The sequence below is a fragment of the Canis aureus genome, chromosome 31 (genome assembly GCF_053574225.1).
Source record: "Canis aureus isolate CA01 chromosome 31, VMU_Caureus_v.1.0, whole genome shotgun sequence".
Classification (NCBI taxonomy): Eukaryota; Metazoa; Chordata; class Mammalia; order Carnivora; family Canidae; genus Canis; species Canis aureus.
In genome coordinates, this window is record NC_135641.1 from 5,442,706 (window position 1) to 5,460,782 (window position 18,077).

At 38.6% G+C, this 18,077-nt stretch overlaps 1 protein-coding gene across 1 annotated transcript in view; it reads left to right on the plus strand.

Moving 5' to 3' along the window:
• DNAH5 (dynein axonemal heavy chain 5) overlaps positions 1–18,077 on the plus strand; it is a 292,615-nt gene that overhangs the window by 131,946 nt on the left and 142,592 nt on the right. Inside the window, exons 23-31 of the mRNA XM_077879556.1 lie at positions 243–444; positions 1,186–1,421; positions 4,891–5,109; positions 6,137–6,199; positions 6,488–6,726; positions 7,886–8,126; positions 10,221–10,420; positions 13,097–13,250; positions 15,317–15,480. Of these exons, the coding sequence (XP_077735682.1) occupies positions 243–444; positions 1,186–1,421; positions 4,891–5,109; positions 6,137–6,199; positions 6,488–6,726; positions 7,886–8,126; positions 10,221–10,420; positions 13,097–13,250; positions 15,317–15,480 (1,718 nt within the window). The remainder of the gene's footprint in view (positions 1–242; positions 445–1,185; positions 1,422–4,890; positions 5,110–6,136; positions 6,200–6,487; positions 6,727–7,885; positions 8,127–10,220; positions 10,421–13,096; positions 13,251–15,316; positions 15,481–18,077) is intronic.

Consider the following 18,077-nt stretch of genomic DNA (forward strand, 5'->3'; position numbering starts at 1 on the left):
GAAACTATCCCTCTCTCCTTTTGGCTAGAAGGCTAACGGTTTTGTTGTTACTGTGTTTGACTTACCATGTCCATAATGAATCTAGTTCTAGTTCTGTGGCATTTCTAACTATTTACACAGCTCACTAATTAAGGATTTTGATAAATCCGTGGGAACCACCAGCAATTGAGCAATATTCGCTTATACCATGATGCCATTTCCACATCTTTCCTCTCAACACAAATCTGTTATTTGTATTCTAGGAAGTTATTACATCTATGGATTGCTTCAAACGCTACAATCATATTTGGCAAAAAGAGAAAGAAGAAATGGTTATGATGTTTATTACAAAAACCCCCTTGCTTTCTGAATTTGAATCTCAGATTCTCTATTTCCAAAAGCTAGAGCAGGAAATTAATGCTGAAGCAGAATGCATCTGTGTGGGTGCCATTGCTCTATACACAGGTTGGTTCATTTTCTTTCAGGCAATCATAAAAATTCAATAGTATTGTTCTGTCTCCTTACCTAGATTAGTATTCCAGAGAGTTCTAGCTATCTTTAAGACTGACTTTCTTTTGGGCTTCAAGTTTTAAGACCAATTTGTATATTTGTTTTTTATTTCCTTCTGCATGATTATATATTCTGGACTATTTTGAACACTTTGCTGCTAAACATTGCAAATAAATGCTAATTCAGAGAAAGAGGATGAGCATGTTGTATTTGGAATTAAAATTTATTTTTCCTTTAATAAATAATTATAAGCATTTGAGGCTTATCGCTAATGATTTTGATAATGTCCTTTTTTTAGCATTTCAAAATATGTTCCAAATTGTACAACAAGCTTTATAAAATGAATGAATATATAATGAGGAGGAAAATCTAATGTTTTTCCAGTTTGATTTTCTTATGCTCTACAGGGCTATAAGTTGCAAAGTATTTATAATTGGTGAACAATAGCATTCTATCTTTTCATACGTGCAAGTTTTTTTTTAAGATTTTATTTATTTATTCATAGAGACAGAGAGAGAGAGAGGCAGAGACACAGGCAGAGGGAGAAGCAGGCATCATACAGAGAGCCTGACGTGGGACTCGATCCAGGGTCTCCAGGATCACGCCCTGGGCTGCAGGCGGCGCTAAACCGCTGCACCACCAGGGCTGTCCCGTGCAAGTTTTTCAAACTGATCTGTGGACAATTGGGCTTTACAGCTGACTTGAAGTTCACTCTGACTGCTGAGACAAAGGCCTGGATGGTTGTCATTGGCCGTCACTGTAACAAAAAATATAGGAGTGAGATGGAAAACATTTTTACACTCGTTGAAGAATTCAATAAGAAACTGAATCGTCAGATTAAAGACTTAGATGATATTCGGATTGCTATGGCAGCACTGAAAGAAATCAGGGAGCAACAAATCTCCATTGACTTTCAAGTAGGACCTATTGAGGTAACAGATAATCATTTATTCATTATGGAGATATCTCCACATGTTGAGTGATATTAGCTAAAATATTGACTAGGTCTGGACTATAGTTACAAATGGACGCTTAACCTAAGAACAATTTCAGTAATGATGATACCGAACCTTATAGGGTACCTTCTGTGGGCCTCTTCTGGTCCTTTACATGGCATCTAAGATTCCTAACTGCAAAACCTGGGGTGAGGGTTTCTGCACAAGTGATCTATTGATGAGTTCCCATAGGAGAAGGAGGTGAGGGAAGCAGAAATGATGAGGTTGATTCAGGTGTTGGGTAGCTAAGATTGATTTCTACTTGATTCCATGGGGTGCTGTGGAGCGTGAGCTATACTGCACAGTTGGTCCTACCTTGAGGTAAAGAGGACTGCCCTTTATACCCCCAAGTCAGTTGGTCATTGGCTATAATCTCCCCATGAGGAAGCTCCCATTTAGCTGAGGACAGTTTTTGCAGGGAAAGAGGCAGCTATGATCCCCATAGACAGCACTTGTAGCAGTTGGAATGGGAATACCAGCTGGTAAACAGAACCTGGATGGAGCTGTAGGGGAGGAAAAATTCTTCCTCTACTTTTCAATGTCTTCTAGTTGGCTTAAGAATTAAATTGATATGTGACAGATCAATAGGAGAAAAACCAAAGTTTTATTATAGATGCACAGAGCCCAATAATGAAATTGATACCTAAAGAAATGTGGTCTATGTATACAATGGAATATTCCTCAGCCATTAGAAACGACAAATACCCACCATTTGCTTCAACGTGGATGGAACTGGAGGGTATTATGCTGAGTGAAGTAAGTCAATCGGAGAAGGACAAACATTATATGTTCTCATTCATTTGGGGAATATAAATAATAGTGAAAGGGAATAGAAGGGAAGGGAGAAGAAATGTGTGGGAAATATCAGAAAGGGAGACAGAACATGAAGACTCCTAACTCTGGGAAACGAACTAGGGGTGGTGGAAGGGGAGGAGGGCGGGGGGTGGGGATAAATGGGTGACGGGCACTGAGGGGGGCACTTGACGGGATGAGCACTGGGTGTTATTCTGTATGTTGGCAAGTTGAACACCAATAAAAAATAAATTTATTATAAAAAAAGGAAAAAAAAGAAATGAGCAAGGAATTGACAGTTCAAAGAAAACTTAACTTTGGGAGCTTCAATTAATTAGTAAGGGATTCTAAAGGGAATTTGGGCTCTGGTAGCTGAAAAAGTAACAAGGGTTGTTTATACAGCCTTCTCAGCTCTAAAGGTCCTATCTCTGGTATTAGGCTGTCTCTCGACCTCCTGGTTCAGAGAGGATACCTTTCACATGGAAGGTTTATTTTCTGCTCTCTAGAGAAAAAGTAGGGGAGGGGTCAGAGTGTTCTTTTTGCATTAGCAAAAAGTTTCTTAAGTGACTCTTATTTAGAATAATCAATGTGGCAAAGTGACGCATTTTAGGGTGGCTTGCCCTTGGTCCCTGGAGGCACTAATAGTGTTCATTCATGTATTAATTTTGTATTGACTCATTTAATCTTTATCAGACACCTACTTTATTTATTTTTTTAAAAGATTTTATTTATTCATGAAAGACACAGAGAGAGAGGCAGAGACACAGGCAGGGGGAGAAGCAAGCTCCATGCAGGGATCCCGGGACTCCAGGATCATGCCCTGAACCAAAGGCAGACACCCAACCACTGAGCAACCCAGGCATCCCCAAACACCTCCTTTAAAATAGGAAACTGAAGGTCAAGGAAGTGATGCAGTTTGATTAGCATTACACATTACTTTTTTTTTTTTTTAAGATTTTATTTATTTATTCATGAGACACACACACACACACACACACACACACACACACACAAAGGCAGAGACACAGGCAGAGGGAGAAGCAGGCTCCATGCAGGGAGCCCGACATGGGACTCGATACTGGATGCCCAGGATCACACTCTGGGCCGAGGGCGGAGCTAAACTGCTGAGCTACCTGGGCTGCCCCACGTTACTTTTTTAATTGTACTGTTTCATATTTTCTCTTCCATATGAATATGTTTGCTCAGGAATGGTTTACTGTGCTATTCTTTTAAATGAGATCAGTATAATTGTAGCGTTAAAATAATTCCAGAAGAAATATCTTTTTATTACACTGTAACTTAAATGTATGGACTTAAATTTCTGATGGTGAGGATTGTATACTAATCTCACATTTTCTGTATCCCTCTTTGAATTTTAGAAAATTTTAAATTACCATGATAATGAGGCAGATGACCATATGTTTGCACTGTTGCTATATTGAGTCAAGAAAATCATATGGTACTCTGTGCCCTTCTTGGGAATTGAAACATAAGGTGAAGAGTCCCTGCTTTATGTAGAACCAGGAGCATTGCTGGGAGTTTGAAGAGGAGGCCCAGTAACTGACACCCCTGTTTGCCCCTGTCTGTGAATTCAGACAAAACTATAGTCCGGTAGTCAAGATAAAACAAACACCTAACTTGTCAACATCAAAATACAACCTCATTCCTGGTAGAACTTACTTGGAAGACATGGCTTGGTATACAACTCCCGTATTCCCATTATCACCCAAATTTGTACAGACACACCATGAACTTGTGAATACTATATCCCAGAATTGTTGAACCTACTCACAAATCAGAGGCAGCATTGGAAAGCTGCAGGACCCTCTGTTTCCCCACTTTGCTTGATTGGTACTGGGATGCAGACCAGAAGAATGCATTCAAGGAGAAAGAAGTAAGATGGAGAAAGGCACTGGGCTAGGTGTACCCAAATCAATAGTCTCTTCCCCGAATTAATGATTAGGTATTCAACTACCTGTATAGGGAGAACTAATGGTGGGAGATCAGGGTAGGGATATTTAGGGAAAATCCTTTTTCATGAAAGCCAGTTTTAATCTATTAGCCAAGAGAGTCATCTAGGATTTTTCATCTTGAAGGTAGTGACTTGGCTCAGGCTTCAATGCATGAGTTCCCTCTTGTGTCTTAGTATTGGAACCTCTTACCAACAAAATGAGATGGGATAGAGTTAAAACCCTGATTTATTTTGTTATCCTAATATTAGCAGTTAGATTACTTTATTTTCATTTACTTGATATAATTTCAGTCTTAAAATACAATTAAGGAGCCTAAGTAAAAATACCTTTTATTTGTATAATGATTTATAATTTTTATGGTTTTTGAAATTCACTTAAAATGCTATTTTTTGATATTCGCAAAAATCCTGTGAAGCAGTCAGGGAATTCTCCCATTTTACAGATGAGGAAACCAAAGCTTAGGGGGCTCAGTTGGTCATTTAAGTTTTCAGAGTTTGCAAGAAGAATAGTAGAACTCTCTGGGCCGTTTCCCTAACATGTGGATATTTTCCATTCCAACACTTCAATAAATGCTTTAATAAATAAATGTATAGATTTATGCATTTGACTGCCAGAAATTAAATTTTCCTTCTTTTGTGTAGGAATCCTATGCCCTGCTTAACAAATATGGGCTTCTGATAGCGAAGGAAGAGATGGACAAAGTTGATACTCTGCGTTATTCTTGGGAGAAGCTTCTGGCACGTGCCAGTGAAGTTCAGAATGAATTAGTCTCACTGCAGCCCAGTTTCAGGAAGGAACTTATTAGCACCGTGGAGATCTTCCTCCAGGACTGTCACCAGTTCTACTTGGACTATGATTTGGTACAACTCTAGCTTTTTTTTGTTTGTATTTTTTGGGAAGTCTGGGAATGGAACATGCAAAGGGTTTAAAGATTGTACATCAAGTTTAATGAAATTCTCTAGGAATGGGAATTTTATTTTCATGAGGGCAGTCTAAGAAATGAGGAATTTAAAAGCACTGTCCATATTATATGACTGTTCTGTTCCTGAAGTTGTTTGATAGCTTTCTAAATTTGTGCAGACAAATACTATTCGCATATGGTTAGTATAGCCCTCCCTCGACAGCTCTCCTTAGTTCCACAAACACCACAGGGTACCTGGCGTGAGCCAGGCATTGCCCTTGGTGCCGAAGGCACAAAGGTGGATGAGACAGATGGAGTTCATGTTTTTGTCACTCATTTACGAGTTTTAGTGCCAACTCTTCTACTGGGAATGTTGTATAATAAGACCCATTTCTAGCCAATTATAATATACTACAGAGTGGAAATATGTAGAATAAAGGGTATGGTTTGTATCTATTGTGTAGGAAAAACACACCAAACCACAAAGTTAATAAACTTATGAGATTGGATTCCTGCACTAACTTCATGGAAGAAAAAGCACAGAAATCCACTTATTGAAGGTGTTCTAATGTAGGAAAACCTGTTGGGAATGTCAAGATTATAGGTCACTTCGCAAGTTTATATGAGAATGGTAAAATCTGAGTTTCATGGCATTAGTGTTGAATTCAAAGCCAGATGTTATATGTGCTTCCTACAGAGTGCTTAGTGACTTTTCTTTGCCTGTGTCACCTAAGAGATGAATAGTACTTGTTTTTAATTTTCAAAATTTCTTGAAATTGAGAGGTTGTGGTATTATTTAGAAGTTGTGGTATTTTTTAGACTTGAAAATATTTCCAAACGAGTCACTTTCCTGAGTACTTTCCTACAGTTAAAAAATGAAGTTTTCTATCATTTATGTGACATGCCTGAGAGCATGCAAATACTTTGAGCTCATAAAATCCATAAGCAACATTTCATTCTATTGTATATTTAACTTTTTGTTTCAGAATGGTCCAATGGCTAGTGGCTTGAAACCCCAGGAAGCCAGTGATAGGCTTATCATATTTCAGGTAATCTTTTTAATTTCTATGACCTTCTAAACCACCAAAATGTATTTTAGGCCCATACATTTATTTCCTTAATATGGAAAGGCCTATTGTGGAATGTTTTAAAAAAAATGTGAGTTGGGATGATTATAATTAGAGTTAGTTTCTATGTAACTAGCTATAGTTATTTACTGTTCTTACTTGCATGTGCTCAGAGATCATACATGCTTGCTTATTTGCCAGTTTTTAAAAATTTACATGTTTATTCATGTGTAAATCATCTTGATGAGTTTTCACTTATGTTTTCTTTAGAATCAGTTTGATAATATCTATCGGAAATACATCACCTATACTGGAGGAGAGGAGCTTTTTGGTCTGCCAGTTACTCAGTATCCTCAGCTTCTTGAAATAAAGAAGCAATTAAATCTTCTACAGAAAATATACACTCTGTACAACAGCGTCATAGAAACTGTAAATAGCTATCATGATATCCTTTGGTCAGAAGTGAATATTGAAAAAATCAACAATGAACTTTCAGAATTCCAGAACAGGTGAGAAATTAAATGTTTAGCATGCCCAGAGCTATTGAATCTCAAATGCTTTCTTTTTTTTTGATAGGCTGTCAAATTCTCTTCTCACCCTTTGATGTTTTGAAAGCACATTGTGCTGCATTGCCATTGTCTATTGACATCACCCTTGTCAGACACTATTTATTAATTACCCCTGTGTGTGCGAGGTGAGACAAGCACATCCTTTAAACCTGGATGAATATGGTCAGGGGCTTTTCTGCATCTTGGAGGGAGCTGATCTGTATTTATATTACACTTACCAACATTTGAAGTTTATGTGAGATGACTTCCTGTAATAAAAACAAGAGTCCTCTGATTTTTCTATATCCTTTAAGTAGTGAACCCAAAGAAAATAGAGGGTCATTTGATATTTTTTTTTTGTTTGTTTGACAGCCTGGTATGCTCTGTTGTGCTTTGTACTTAGAAGCCTCTTAATACATGTTTGTAGACTTGAATTTAACTGGGAGGCACCTCTATCTTTTAAAATAATGCCTTTTTTCTAGTTAATTTTTATGAGGTAATTGAAAAAAAACTTTCCTGATTGAGAGGAGCAATTTTCTATAATGTAGAATAGTATGTTATATTAACATTATGTTAATAGTATGTTAAATTAATATAACATAACAGATATCCTGTGAGTCATGAGATTTGAAAATGTGGTAGGTATTCAAAATGACCATTTTTTTAATAATAAATTTATTTTTTATTGGTGTTCAATTTGCCAACATACAGAATAACACCCAGTGCTCATCCCGTCAAGTGCCCCCCTCAGTGCCCGTCACCCATTCACCCCCACCCCCCGCCCTCCTCCCCTTCCACCACCCCTAGTTCGTTTCCCAGAGTTAGGAGTCTTTATGTTCTGTCTCCCTTTCTGATATTTCCTACCCACTTCTTCTCCCTTCCTTTCTATTCCCTTTCACTATTATTTATATTCCCCAAATGAATGAGAACATATAATGTTTGTCCTTCTCCGATTGACTTATTTCACTCAGCATAATACCCTCCAGTTCCATCCACGTTGAAGCAAATGGTGGGTATTTGCAAAATGACCATTTCTGATGGAAATGCTAGCAGACAGTCTTGGATGGGATACGTCCAGGCTCATCCTTGAATCACCACTCATGGTGGCTTTACTTTACAGGTGTCGGAAACTGCCCCGGGCCTTGAAAGACTGGCAGGCTTTCTTGGATCTGAAGAAGACCATTGATGATTTCAGTGAATGTTGTCCGCTCCTGGAGCACATGGCCAGTAAGGCCATGATGGAGAGGCACTGGAAAGCTATAGCTGCTCTCACTGGGCATACTATGGATGTGGGGAAAGAAACCTTTAAGTTAAGAAATATCATGGAGGCCCCTCTTCTAAAATACAAAGATGAAATAGAGGTACAGTTGATAGAAAGTATGATGTGGTGGGGGCATTGGAAGATCTCATGGGATTTCTTTTGATAGTATTCCTACATTACGGATTATGGGATCAGTAAACCATTCTAAGGACATTAAAACTTTTCTAGGTATTCAGCTCTTCATTCCTTCATCAAATTTTTATGTGACAGGTTTTGTATTAAATGCTGGGGACATAAAAGATGTATTTCTGCATTCATAGGTCATTACATAATTTGTGTAGTGAAATAATTATACGTATAAAGGTATAGTTATGAAATATGGTAAATACCATTGAAGTAAAAGTATCTGCTCTATGATGGCCTACAGTAATAGGCTTAACCTGTTTAGGGGTTGGGAGTTGATAAAGTCATGGAGGTACATGCTTATGACTGCCAGGGGTACATGTTCATGTGCTTGTGTGGTGAGGCAGGGAGGAGCTTGGAAAGTGCAAAGAAGATAGTGTCAGGCAGGTGGAGCAGCAGGTGTGAAGGGTCTGAGGTGTGTTTGGGAAACCAGAGGAATGTCAGCATGGCGAGTGTGTGTTACCAATGTTGGTCTTTGGACCAGTGGGGAGGTATCTGAGAGATCTCTTTTGAGCAGAGATGACATGGTTGGATTTGAATTTTGTAAGGATCACTGTGGTAACTGTGTGGAGAAAGGATTAGGGGATGGGCCAATGAGAATGATGAGAAAGTCAACGAGGGGGTTATAAGAATATCTCAGACAAGAGATAATGGTGTGTTGGATGAGGGGGCAGGTAGTGAAGCTGAAGAGAGGAGGAAAGATTGAGGAGATTTTTAGAAGGCAAAGCTAGGTAGAATTTGGTGAGGGAGGGAACATAGTAGGAGAAAAAAAAGGGCGGGGCTAAGGGGGAGCCCTAGGTTTCCTGCTGAGAGATCTTGGTGAATGATGGTGCTTATCACTGAGATAGGAAATTATTGGAAGGGACTTAGATGAAAGACAAGATACAAAGAACTTGATTTGGGGCATGGGTCTGATATTTCACAGAATGTGTTTGGGATTCCCTGTAGATCCAAGCATAGAGGCCCAGTAGGCAAATGGATGTGGGTTTTACCTGAAGACATGAAAGGGTACAGACTTTGTGGGTGTAGATGAGCTTACCCAGAGAGCGGGCACAGTATGAGATGGAAAGAGGGCAAGGACATGGCTTGACTAATGGCCCAGGAATAAATAGCTGCAGAGGAGCCTGGGAAAATCAGGTGCAGAAATCATACTGCATTGATTTAGCTCTAGAATTAAATCAGAGACATATTAAATTTTGAGTCTTTGATTAGAGTTTCAAAATTTAAAAGGTTATTACATTACCTGTTTTTTATCCAAATGGAGATAAAAATTGACATATAGCATTGTGTAAGTTTAAGGTGTATAATATATTGACACGATACACTTATATTGCCACATGATTGTCATTGTGGTGTTAGCTAATACCTCTGTCGCGCCACATAATTATCATTTCTTCTATTGGTGGTAGCAGTTAAGTTCTAGTCTGTTAGAAAGTTTAATATTTATAATATAGTTTTGTTGTGTATAGTCCATCTCCAGGATTTATTCATCTATTGGTTGCAAGTATGTACCGTTAAACGTCTGTCTCCGTCCCCCTCTGCCAGCCTCTGGTCACCACCATTCCACTCTGTTTTCTGAGTTAGGTTTTTCAGATTCCACATATAAGGGATATCATAGAGTATTTGTTTCTGTCAGACTTATCTCACTTATCCTAATGCCCTAAAGGTCCATCCATGTTGTCGCTAATGCAGGATGTCCTTCTTTCTCACGGCTGAACAGCATTCCATTGTTGCATGTCTTTTCTGTCATCTTTCTTTCTCGAAGAGTGTGGTAGGAAATTTTACAAATTAAAGTTCTGTTGTTTAGTAATATCTCTATCTTCATCTCTTTCCCTAATTGTATATCTATATACACATACACCATTTATTATATTGCATTTACAGCTGGAAAAAAAGTATTTATAGATACGGATTAAGCAAATAGTGAGGCTAGGACCTTTGCTGAATCTAGACTGTTCAAGAAGGATGTGTGACTTTCAAGTGATAAAACTAGAGCTTGCAATTTTCATAGGACATCTGTATCAGTGCAATGAAAGAGAGGGACATTGAACAGAAGCTGAAGCAGGTGACCAATGAGTGGGACAGCAAAGCATTCACCTTTGGCAGCTTTAAGACCCGTGGAGAGCTCCTCTTGCGGGGAGACAGCACTTCAGAAATCATCGCCAGCATGGAGGACAGCTTGATGTTGCTGGGTTCCCTACTGAGCAACAGGTAGGAAGTCCATCTTTCCCCTGAGATTCGGGAACCCTTGTAACAAACATTTTAAGGGAAATTCATTTTTAAAATGCAGCAATAGCCACCATATGATTTACTTAATGTTAAACATCCTTGTTTTAATTTTAGCCTTTGGCACGTCATGTATAGTCCTGTTTTTATTTCATTATCCTCTATTTGTGTGATGTGTCTGAGACCATCAACTGGACAAAGTAATGTAACATGTAATTAGCCACTTAGATCTTGCAGAACGTTTCAGCTTCGCTGCTGACAAGCCTCACTGCACAGCTGACAGCTCGACAGGCTCTGGAGTCCAGGGCAAATTAGGCTGAGTTTCAGAATAATCGTTCTGTTTGGGAAATCGTTGTGCCAACATCTGTGGACTAGAAACTCTTAGTTGTGTACATACTTTAATGAGATGACAGATTAAGATGCAGAATGAACTTAATTCATAAAGAGAAGTAAAACAGCACATAATGGTTCTAGTCTCACATTTCTGTTTGACAGTTAACAGCAAAGCCATCACACTTTGGACACGTGAGTCTTAGACTCATGAACTTAACATTTCCTTGGTTCATTGCTTCCCTTTGCTCTTTCTGAAATAATTTTTTGTTTTCCAGCATCTTTTCAAATATATGGTAATAGGTAGCATGTGAGTATCATTGAGATATGAGTTTATTGCATTCTTTCAAATGTCACTCCTTTTTTCGTGTATATGTGTATTGATAATTTTAATGAAAGGATTAATAACCCCTTAATACTATTTAGATAAAAATTTCTCTTCTTCACATTTACTTGGTTACTTGGTTTTATATGTAATATAAAATTAGATCTTAGATATTTAGGCCATTGATAACCTTTACTCTGAGCTGCTTAGGATTTGACAGTTTTAATGAATTTGGTTGTGATTCATATCCAAGTAGAATGAAGGACAGATAGAAAATAAGAGAGGTAGAAAATGTACACATATAAATTAAGTAGAAGTGATCTATGTTAGCGATTGATCAACTATCCTTACTAATGGCATTGAATCCACAGACAAGAATTGTGTGAGGAACACAATGTTCAATACAAATTTTTTGAACACCTACTATGTGCCTTGTGCTCTTCTAGGTGTTCTAGATAGAAGAGTGAATAAAACACAAACCTCCATTGTTATGGAACTGCATCCTAGTGAAAAGCATAAATAAAACACACCCAGAAATATGTGGAATATTAAAACAGTCTGTTTAACAATTAAGAGTATGGAAATGAAAATTTTATTCACTAATATGACTAATATTTGAGAAAATTTCAAGTCCATAGTCTGTTGAAATGGATCAATAGGGAGAAGAAAAAGAGGGAGAACAGTGATAAGTAGTGTAATCAGTTAGGATTTTGTCTACAAATAACAGAAGCACCACATACAACATTGCTTGCATCAGACTGAAGTTTGTGTGTCTCTCACATAAAAGAAGCACTGGGTTGATGAGAAGCTCCACCCATCATCTGGGACCCAAGCTTTGTCTGGCTCACTCTTCTGTCTTTCCCAGCTGTGGCTCTTCTCTTCCATACTCCCTCTTCCATCCAGTGTTGCCACTTACTTCTCATCCAGGAGACTGGTTCTCAGACATGGCTAGATACCGGACACACCAAGGGACCTTACATCCCAGTGTCTGGACCACATCTCAGACTGGTTGAGTCAGAGTGTCTTGGAGGTATGACCCAGGCAGGCCTGAGTTGTTTTTAATGCTTGCTGGATGATCCCAGAGTACAGCCAAGGTTGAGAACTACTGATGTGGAACTTAGTCCTGGGACAGCACACTGCTGCACAAAGGAGGCTGGGAAATTCAGTGTTGTAACTGGGCAGCCGTGTGTCCAGGGAGAAATGAGGTTCTCATTCTAAAGAGAAGGAGAAAAGACATTGCAAGACCACTCTCGGCTTCTGTCTTAAGAAAGAAGAAGGGAAGATAGATTAACTATGGGAGAGACTGCAAAGTGGCTGTGAGAAATTTAGTATAAGCCCTAATAACACACACAAACATGAGTAGGTGGACATGAGTGAACGGGAAGTTGGAAAGAGACCCAGAAAAGGGAAGGCTAGAGAGATGGCAGGGATTGTCATATGTGAAGATGGAACTGGTTGTTTGGTCTCCACCAGGGTCTCTGTAATTGCCCATATTATATGAAAAACCAGAGAGAGAGTCCCTGGAGTAGGCACCGAAGATCAGCAGAAAGAATATTATTCTCTTGGCTGTAGCAACAATGACTGGCATTTTATTACTTTAGAAGTTGGGTGGAGTCAAATCTAATGCCTGTCTATTCCTCAGATGACATGTCTCCCACCTCTCTGTGCTCTGGATCAAAAAAGAAAAAGTTGAGCAGTGCCCAGTAAATAGCGATGGATTAGTCACTTGGTAGTAGCATTTTAAAAGCCAGCAACAGGATGCACCTGGCTGGCTCAATCAGAGAGCATGCAACGCTTGATCTCAGGGTTGTGAGTTCAAGCACCATGTTGGGTATAGAGATTACTTAAATAAATAAAACTTAAAAGAAACAAAGCCAGCAACATAATCAGATTTGTAAAGAAATAGGTAAAAATTTAGATAAAAAAATCTTCTAGTTTGAAAACAACAACAATGAAAAGAAAACATCAAAAATCCCCCAAAATGCTGAACCTATTTTTCATTTTAGGTACAATGTGCCATTCAAAGCCCAAATTCAAAAGTGGGTACAGTGCCTATCCAACTCAACAGACATCATTGAGAACTGGATGATGGTGCAGAACTTGTGGATTTACCTAGAAGCTGTCTTTGTGGGAGGAGATATTGCCAAGCAGCTTCCCAAGGTTTGAGAATTTCCTTCTGGTATTATCAGGGTTTTAACTTATAGAATTATCTAATAACTAATAATTCCTTTTAAAATGTAATAATATCTCAACTTTTATTGAGCCACACCCTCCCCAAACTTTTTGTTGTTGCCGTTGAACTGTTTTTCAAGAGGGCAATTGAGGAGAAGAAGGGGTGTGAATGCTATAGAACTCTGAAGTTTTGTAGGAAACAGAGGGTTAAAAAAACAAAGAATGAATGCCTGCATAATTGATATACTTCTTCAGGTAATTTGAAGGTAGAGTTTGGAACAGCGTAGAATTATGGAGTCGTTATCTCGACAATGGTAGGATAATTTGTTCTACTACCGATAGTTTAAAACAACCCACGCTGTACAGTAGACCAATTATATCTGTACTGGAAAACTGAGGGCAGGAAACAGGCAGGAAAAATCTCCAGAGCAAAAAGGCCCTCTTCTCAAGATTGTGGAGTAAATTTCTCTCATCAAGTTTAATCATCTCATGGGAATATAGAGTGTCATATTTTGAAATTTTTGTAAAAGACCTTTTTACCAAATCTCAAGGATTCTTATTTAATTACCTTAAGTCATTTGCAAAATTATAATGTTTTAATGATATCCTTGAGTTTTAGAAGCACGATTATGTTGAGTATTCTCTTTGCTTAGGTTTCCTACTTTTTGCCATGATGAGTTTTCAGTTTCATTATAGAGGACAGATCTGTTAGCCAATGTATGTTTCACCTACTGGTGAAATGTATCCACATACTGAAATTTTAAGTACTTATTTTTGCTTTTATATTTGGGCATGTGTTTCTTCTTTCTGGGTGGAAGAGAATCCCAAATTGGACTTAATAATGGAAAGTTTTCACATATGATATTGAAAGAACTGGGTGGGGTGTCTTGCTCTCATATTCGAGAGTACATGCTTATTGGTAAACAATAGAAAATCTTAGGAAAGAAAACAAAAATTATTTCTACTCTCTCAAAGTAATCCATGCATTTTACACTTTTCTTTTCTGAAAAAAAAATCTATGTTTAAAAATTTCATTTGGGATGCCTGGGTGGCTCAGTGGTTGAGCATCTGCCTTTGGCTTAGGTCATGATCCCAGGGTCCTGGGATTGAGTCCCACATCAGGCTCCTCACAGGGAGCCTGCTTCTCCCTCTGCCTGTGTCTCTGCCTCTCCCTCTGTGTCTCTCATGAATAAATAAATAAAATCTTTCTTTTTTTTTGAAAAGAATTTTGGACTTTAAAAAAAAAAAGATTTATTTATTTATTCATAATAGACAGAGGGGGGCGGCAGAGACACAGGCAGAGGGAGAAGCAGGCTCCATGCAGGGAGCCCGACACCGGACTTGATCCCGGGACTCCAGGATCACGCCCTGGACCAAAGGCAGGCACCAAACCGCTGAGCCACCTAGGGATCCCCAAATAAATAAAATCTTAAAAAATCACAATAATAGGGTTATATTGTAATTTTGTATTGTATATTTATTTATTTGAGAGAGAAAGAGAGTGAGTGCAGGTGGGGAGGGGCAGAGGGAGAGGGAGTCTTAAGCAGACTATGCTGAATGCAGAGCCTAACATGGGGCTTGTTCTGACAACCCTGAGATCCTGACCTGAGCCAGAACCAAGAAGCAGTTGCTTAACTGACTGCACTGCCCAGGTACCCCACATTTTGTATCTTATTTTTAATTGTTTATGTTGTTTCCTAGATATGCAAAGAGTTCAATGCTCAGAGTAGAACTTGAAAAAACATAAAATTCACTTTATTTAGCGATGACTGTCAAAAAAGCTTGGGAGTGCTCTTCTCTCTCAAGCTGTCTCATATTGTATTTCCATTTCTGTATCTCTCTTTTTAGTTAACAAAATGGGCGTATCTCATTTAAGAAAGGGGGTGGGATGGTACAGAAGAGGAATTGAAAGAGAACATGTCTGACAATTCATGCATGTATAATTGGGGTATCCAGACTGGTCAGAAATCTGGCCTTAGTGGAAGGTATATGAGATGCTCTGTCTTTGAGATCACAAATGCGTTCAAGTGTGCTTTGTTATCTTGTTCTTATAGGAAGCCAAGCGCTTTTCCAATATCGATAAATCTTGGGTGAAGATTATGACCCGGGCTCATGAAATGCCAAATGTGGTTCAGTGTTGTGTTGGAGATGAGACCATGGGGCAGCTGTTACCACACTTGCTGGACCAGTTGGAAATGTGCCAGAAATCTCTCACTGGGTAAGTTAACTGGCCCTATGGAGGCTCTCTTAGCATCCTAGAGATGAAAGGACCAGAGGGACTAGATAGCATTAACCACATTGATTTTCTTTTGCTAAAACTTAGTTCATGTGTGATGTTGTTGTACAGCTAAGACTGGTAGCTCGGTAACTCATATTTTCTGCAAGCCCTTGCTGGGTTTGTTCTGATGTGGGAATAGGACTTAAGGCTTCTTCCATCACTGGGACCAGATCTTGCAAACATTCTCATACAACCGTTGCTTTTTTTTTTAAATTTTTTTAAAAAAAATTATTTATTTATGATAGTCACACACAGAGAGAGAGAGAGGCAGAAACATAGGCATAGGGAGAAGCAGGCTCCATGCACTGGGAGCCCGACGTGGGATTCGATCCCGGGTCTCCAGGATCGTGCCCTGGGCCAAAGGCAGGCGCTAAACTGCTGCGCCACCCAGGGATCCCCAACCCTTGCTTTTTAAAATTAGTACACATACTTTTCTGATTTCCTTCTTGGACAAACATCTGAAGAGGCAAAATATTTCATCATATGAATCAGAATGATATGAACAATGTAATAATGTACACATGTAGTCAAGATTATACAGAAATGGGAGCTTCATATATCTCTCAGTGTATACACACACACACACACACACACACACACACACACGTATGTGGAGGCTGGGTGAATTCCAAGAGTAAGAGATATTTTTCTTTTCTTTTTGCTAGTCAGGATTAAATCATGTGAGCAGAAATATGTTAAATAGTAATATTGTAAAAACAGTTAACTATACATGCTTCCATTTATAATTTATTTTTATTGACGTATAATTGACATATAACATTATATTAGTTTCCAGTGTACAACAAAACCACTAGCAAGCAAATCCTCCAAAATAATTTTTAGAAAAAAACTATGAATGATTTAATATGCTTTATAAAATTGTTGAATGAAGTCAAGTGACTATTGAAGGACATTTGACAAAAGGATTTTTGTTCTCGAATGGTTGATGAGGTGCCATCCTTTTTAACTATAATGATTATTTAGCACAACCAGTTGTGTTGCAGCACTTCTAAAGTTCTTGGATGGAGACCTGACTTGATGGCCATCCAGTCTCCCACCAGCCTCAGGCCAGAGGGAAAGAGGAAAAGGATAGAAATATTCCATGCTCTCAGGGCTCTTCACATTGAAAAGGCTGAGGGGCACGAATCACGGGGACATCACACAGGACTCAGTTGCCCTTGAGAAACTTGCTAAAGAGTCGTATTGCTGGTCTACCTGCAGCTGGATTTGTTACGTTTCTTCACTTCTCCTCTCCTATAGATCTTGCTCATGCATACAAACATGCTCCTTCCTCTCTTCTTTTACATTTTTTTCCCCATGCTTTATCACTTGGCATTTCAACATTATTTTATAACTCCTTGGAGGAAAAAGTTGCTCTGAAATTATCCACAGTTTTTACTGAGCTTTTCTTGGCTTCTGATTCTGCTTCTGAGAGGTTATGGGACCAACTGTGTAGTCCTGATATCAACACTTGAGTATTAATGTTTATGGAGGATAACTCTCTTCCCAGCTGATGAGGATCTGCATCAATAGGAAGGGACTTGAGAAAAAAAAAAAAAGAAGGGACTTCAGACAGGTCAGAAATAAACTGTCTTGTCTACTCTATCACAGAGGTTTGGTTGTCACATTCCACATGCCTCCTTTCATCTTTGTCTAACCGGGTGGACAACATTACCTGGTTCCTCATAAGAATCAGACTGTGACAGGGCAACAGGTAAAGGGGGGGGGACTGGTGAGACTTTTTTATTCTTAATAAGAATAAGGAATAAGGAATTCTCTATTTTCAATAAAGAGTAAAGATCAAGCTTCTATGAATAAGATGGATTGGGATATTTAAAATGAAATTGGCCTGTGTAGAATAAGGAAAATAGAAGCTAAAACAAACAACATAAAACACTGTGAGCATAAAGGTAAGACTGTAGAAACTCTACCTTCCTATGAAGAGAATCTGCCTCTATGCAGTGAGACTGTTTCCGCCATAATTTTACATAGGAAACAAACAAACATACATGACAAGGAAGGAATAGAAATTTAAAAAGAAAAGAAAGTTTTAAAAGGATTTCTGATATGATTTAAAAAAGAAAATGCAATGAAAACTGCAATATTTGTATTGAAGTATGCAAGAAAATGAAGTTACAGAGGAATTGATCTGAAAATAACAGAAAAAATATATCCATAACATAAGGAATCACAAAATAAACAAATTTAGATGCAAAAGCACAGTTGAAAGCAGGGCAGTGATGGGAACATTCCCTGGGTTTCAGTAATTCTTGGAGCAGAGAGCAGTACGAGAGCCCCTCCACACAGGTTATTCAGAGCTGGATTTTGCTTCGGCTTCAATGATGGATTCGCTGCATTCTTCAGGATACAATTCCAAGAATGATATGTAGCCTTTTGCTGTCACGGTGCCAAGCTTGCAAGCAAAACCAGAACACCCAAAACTCCCTGTGTGTAATTGTTTCTGTCCTTCACAAAGAAAGTACCAGATTTTGCAGATGAAGTCAAATGTATACATTACACTTATGAAAAATGAAGAA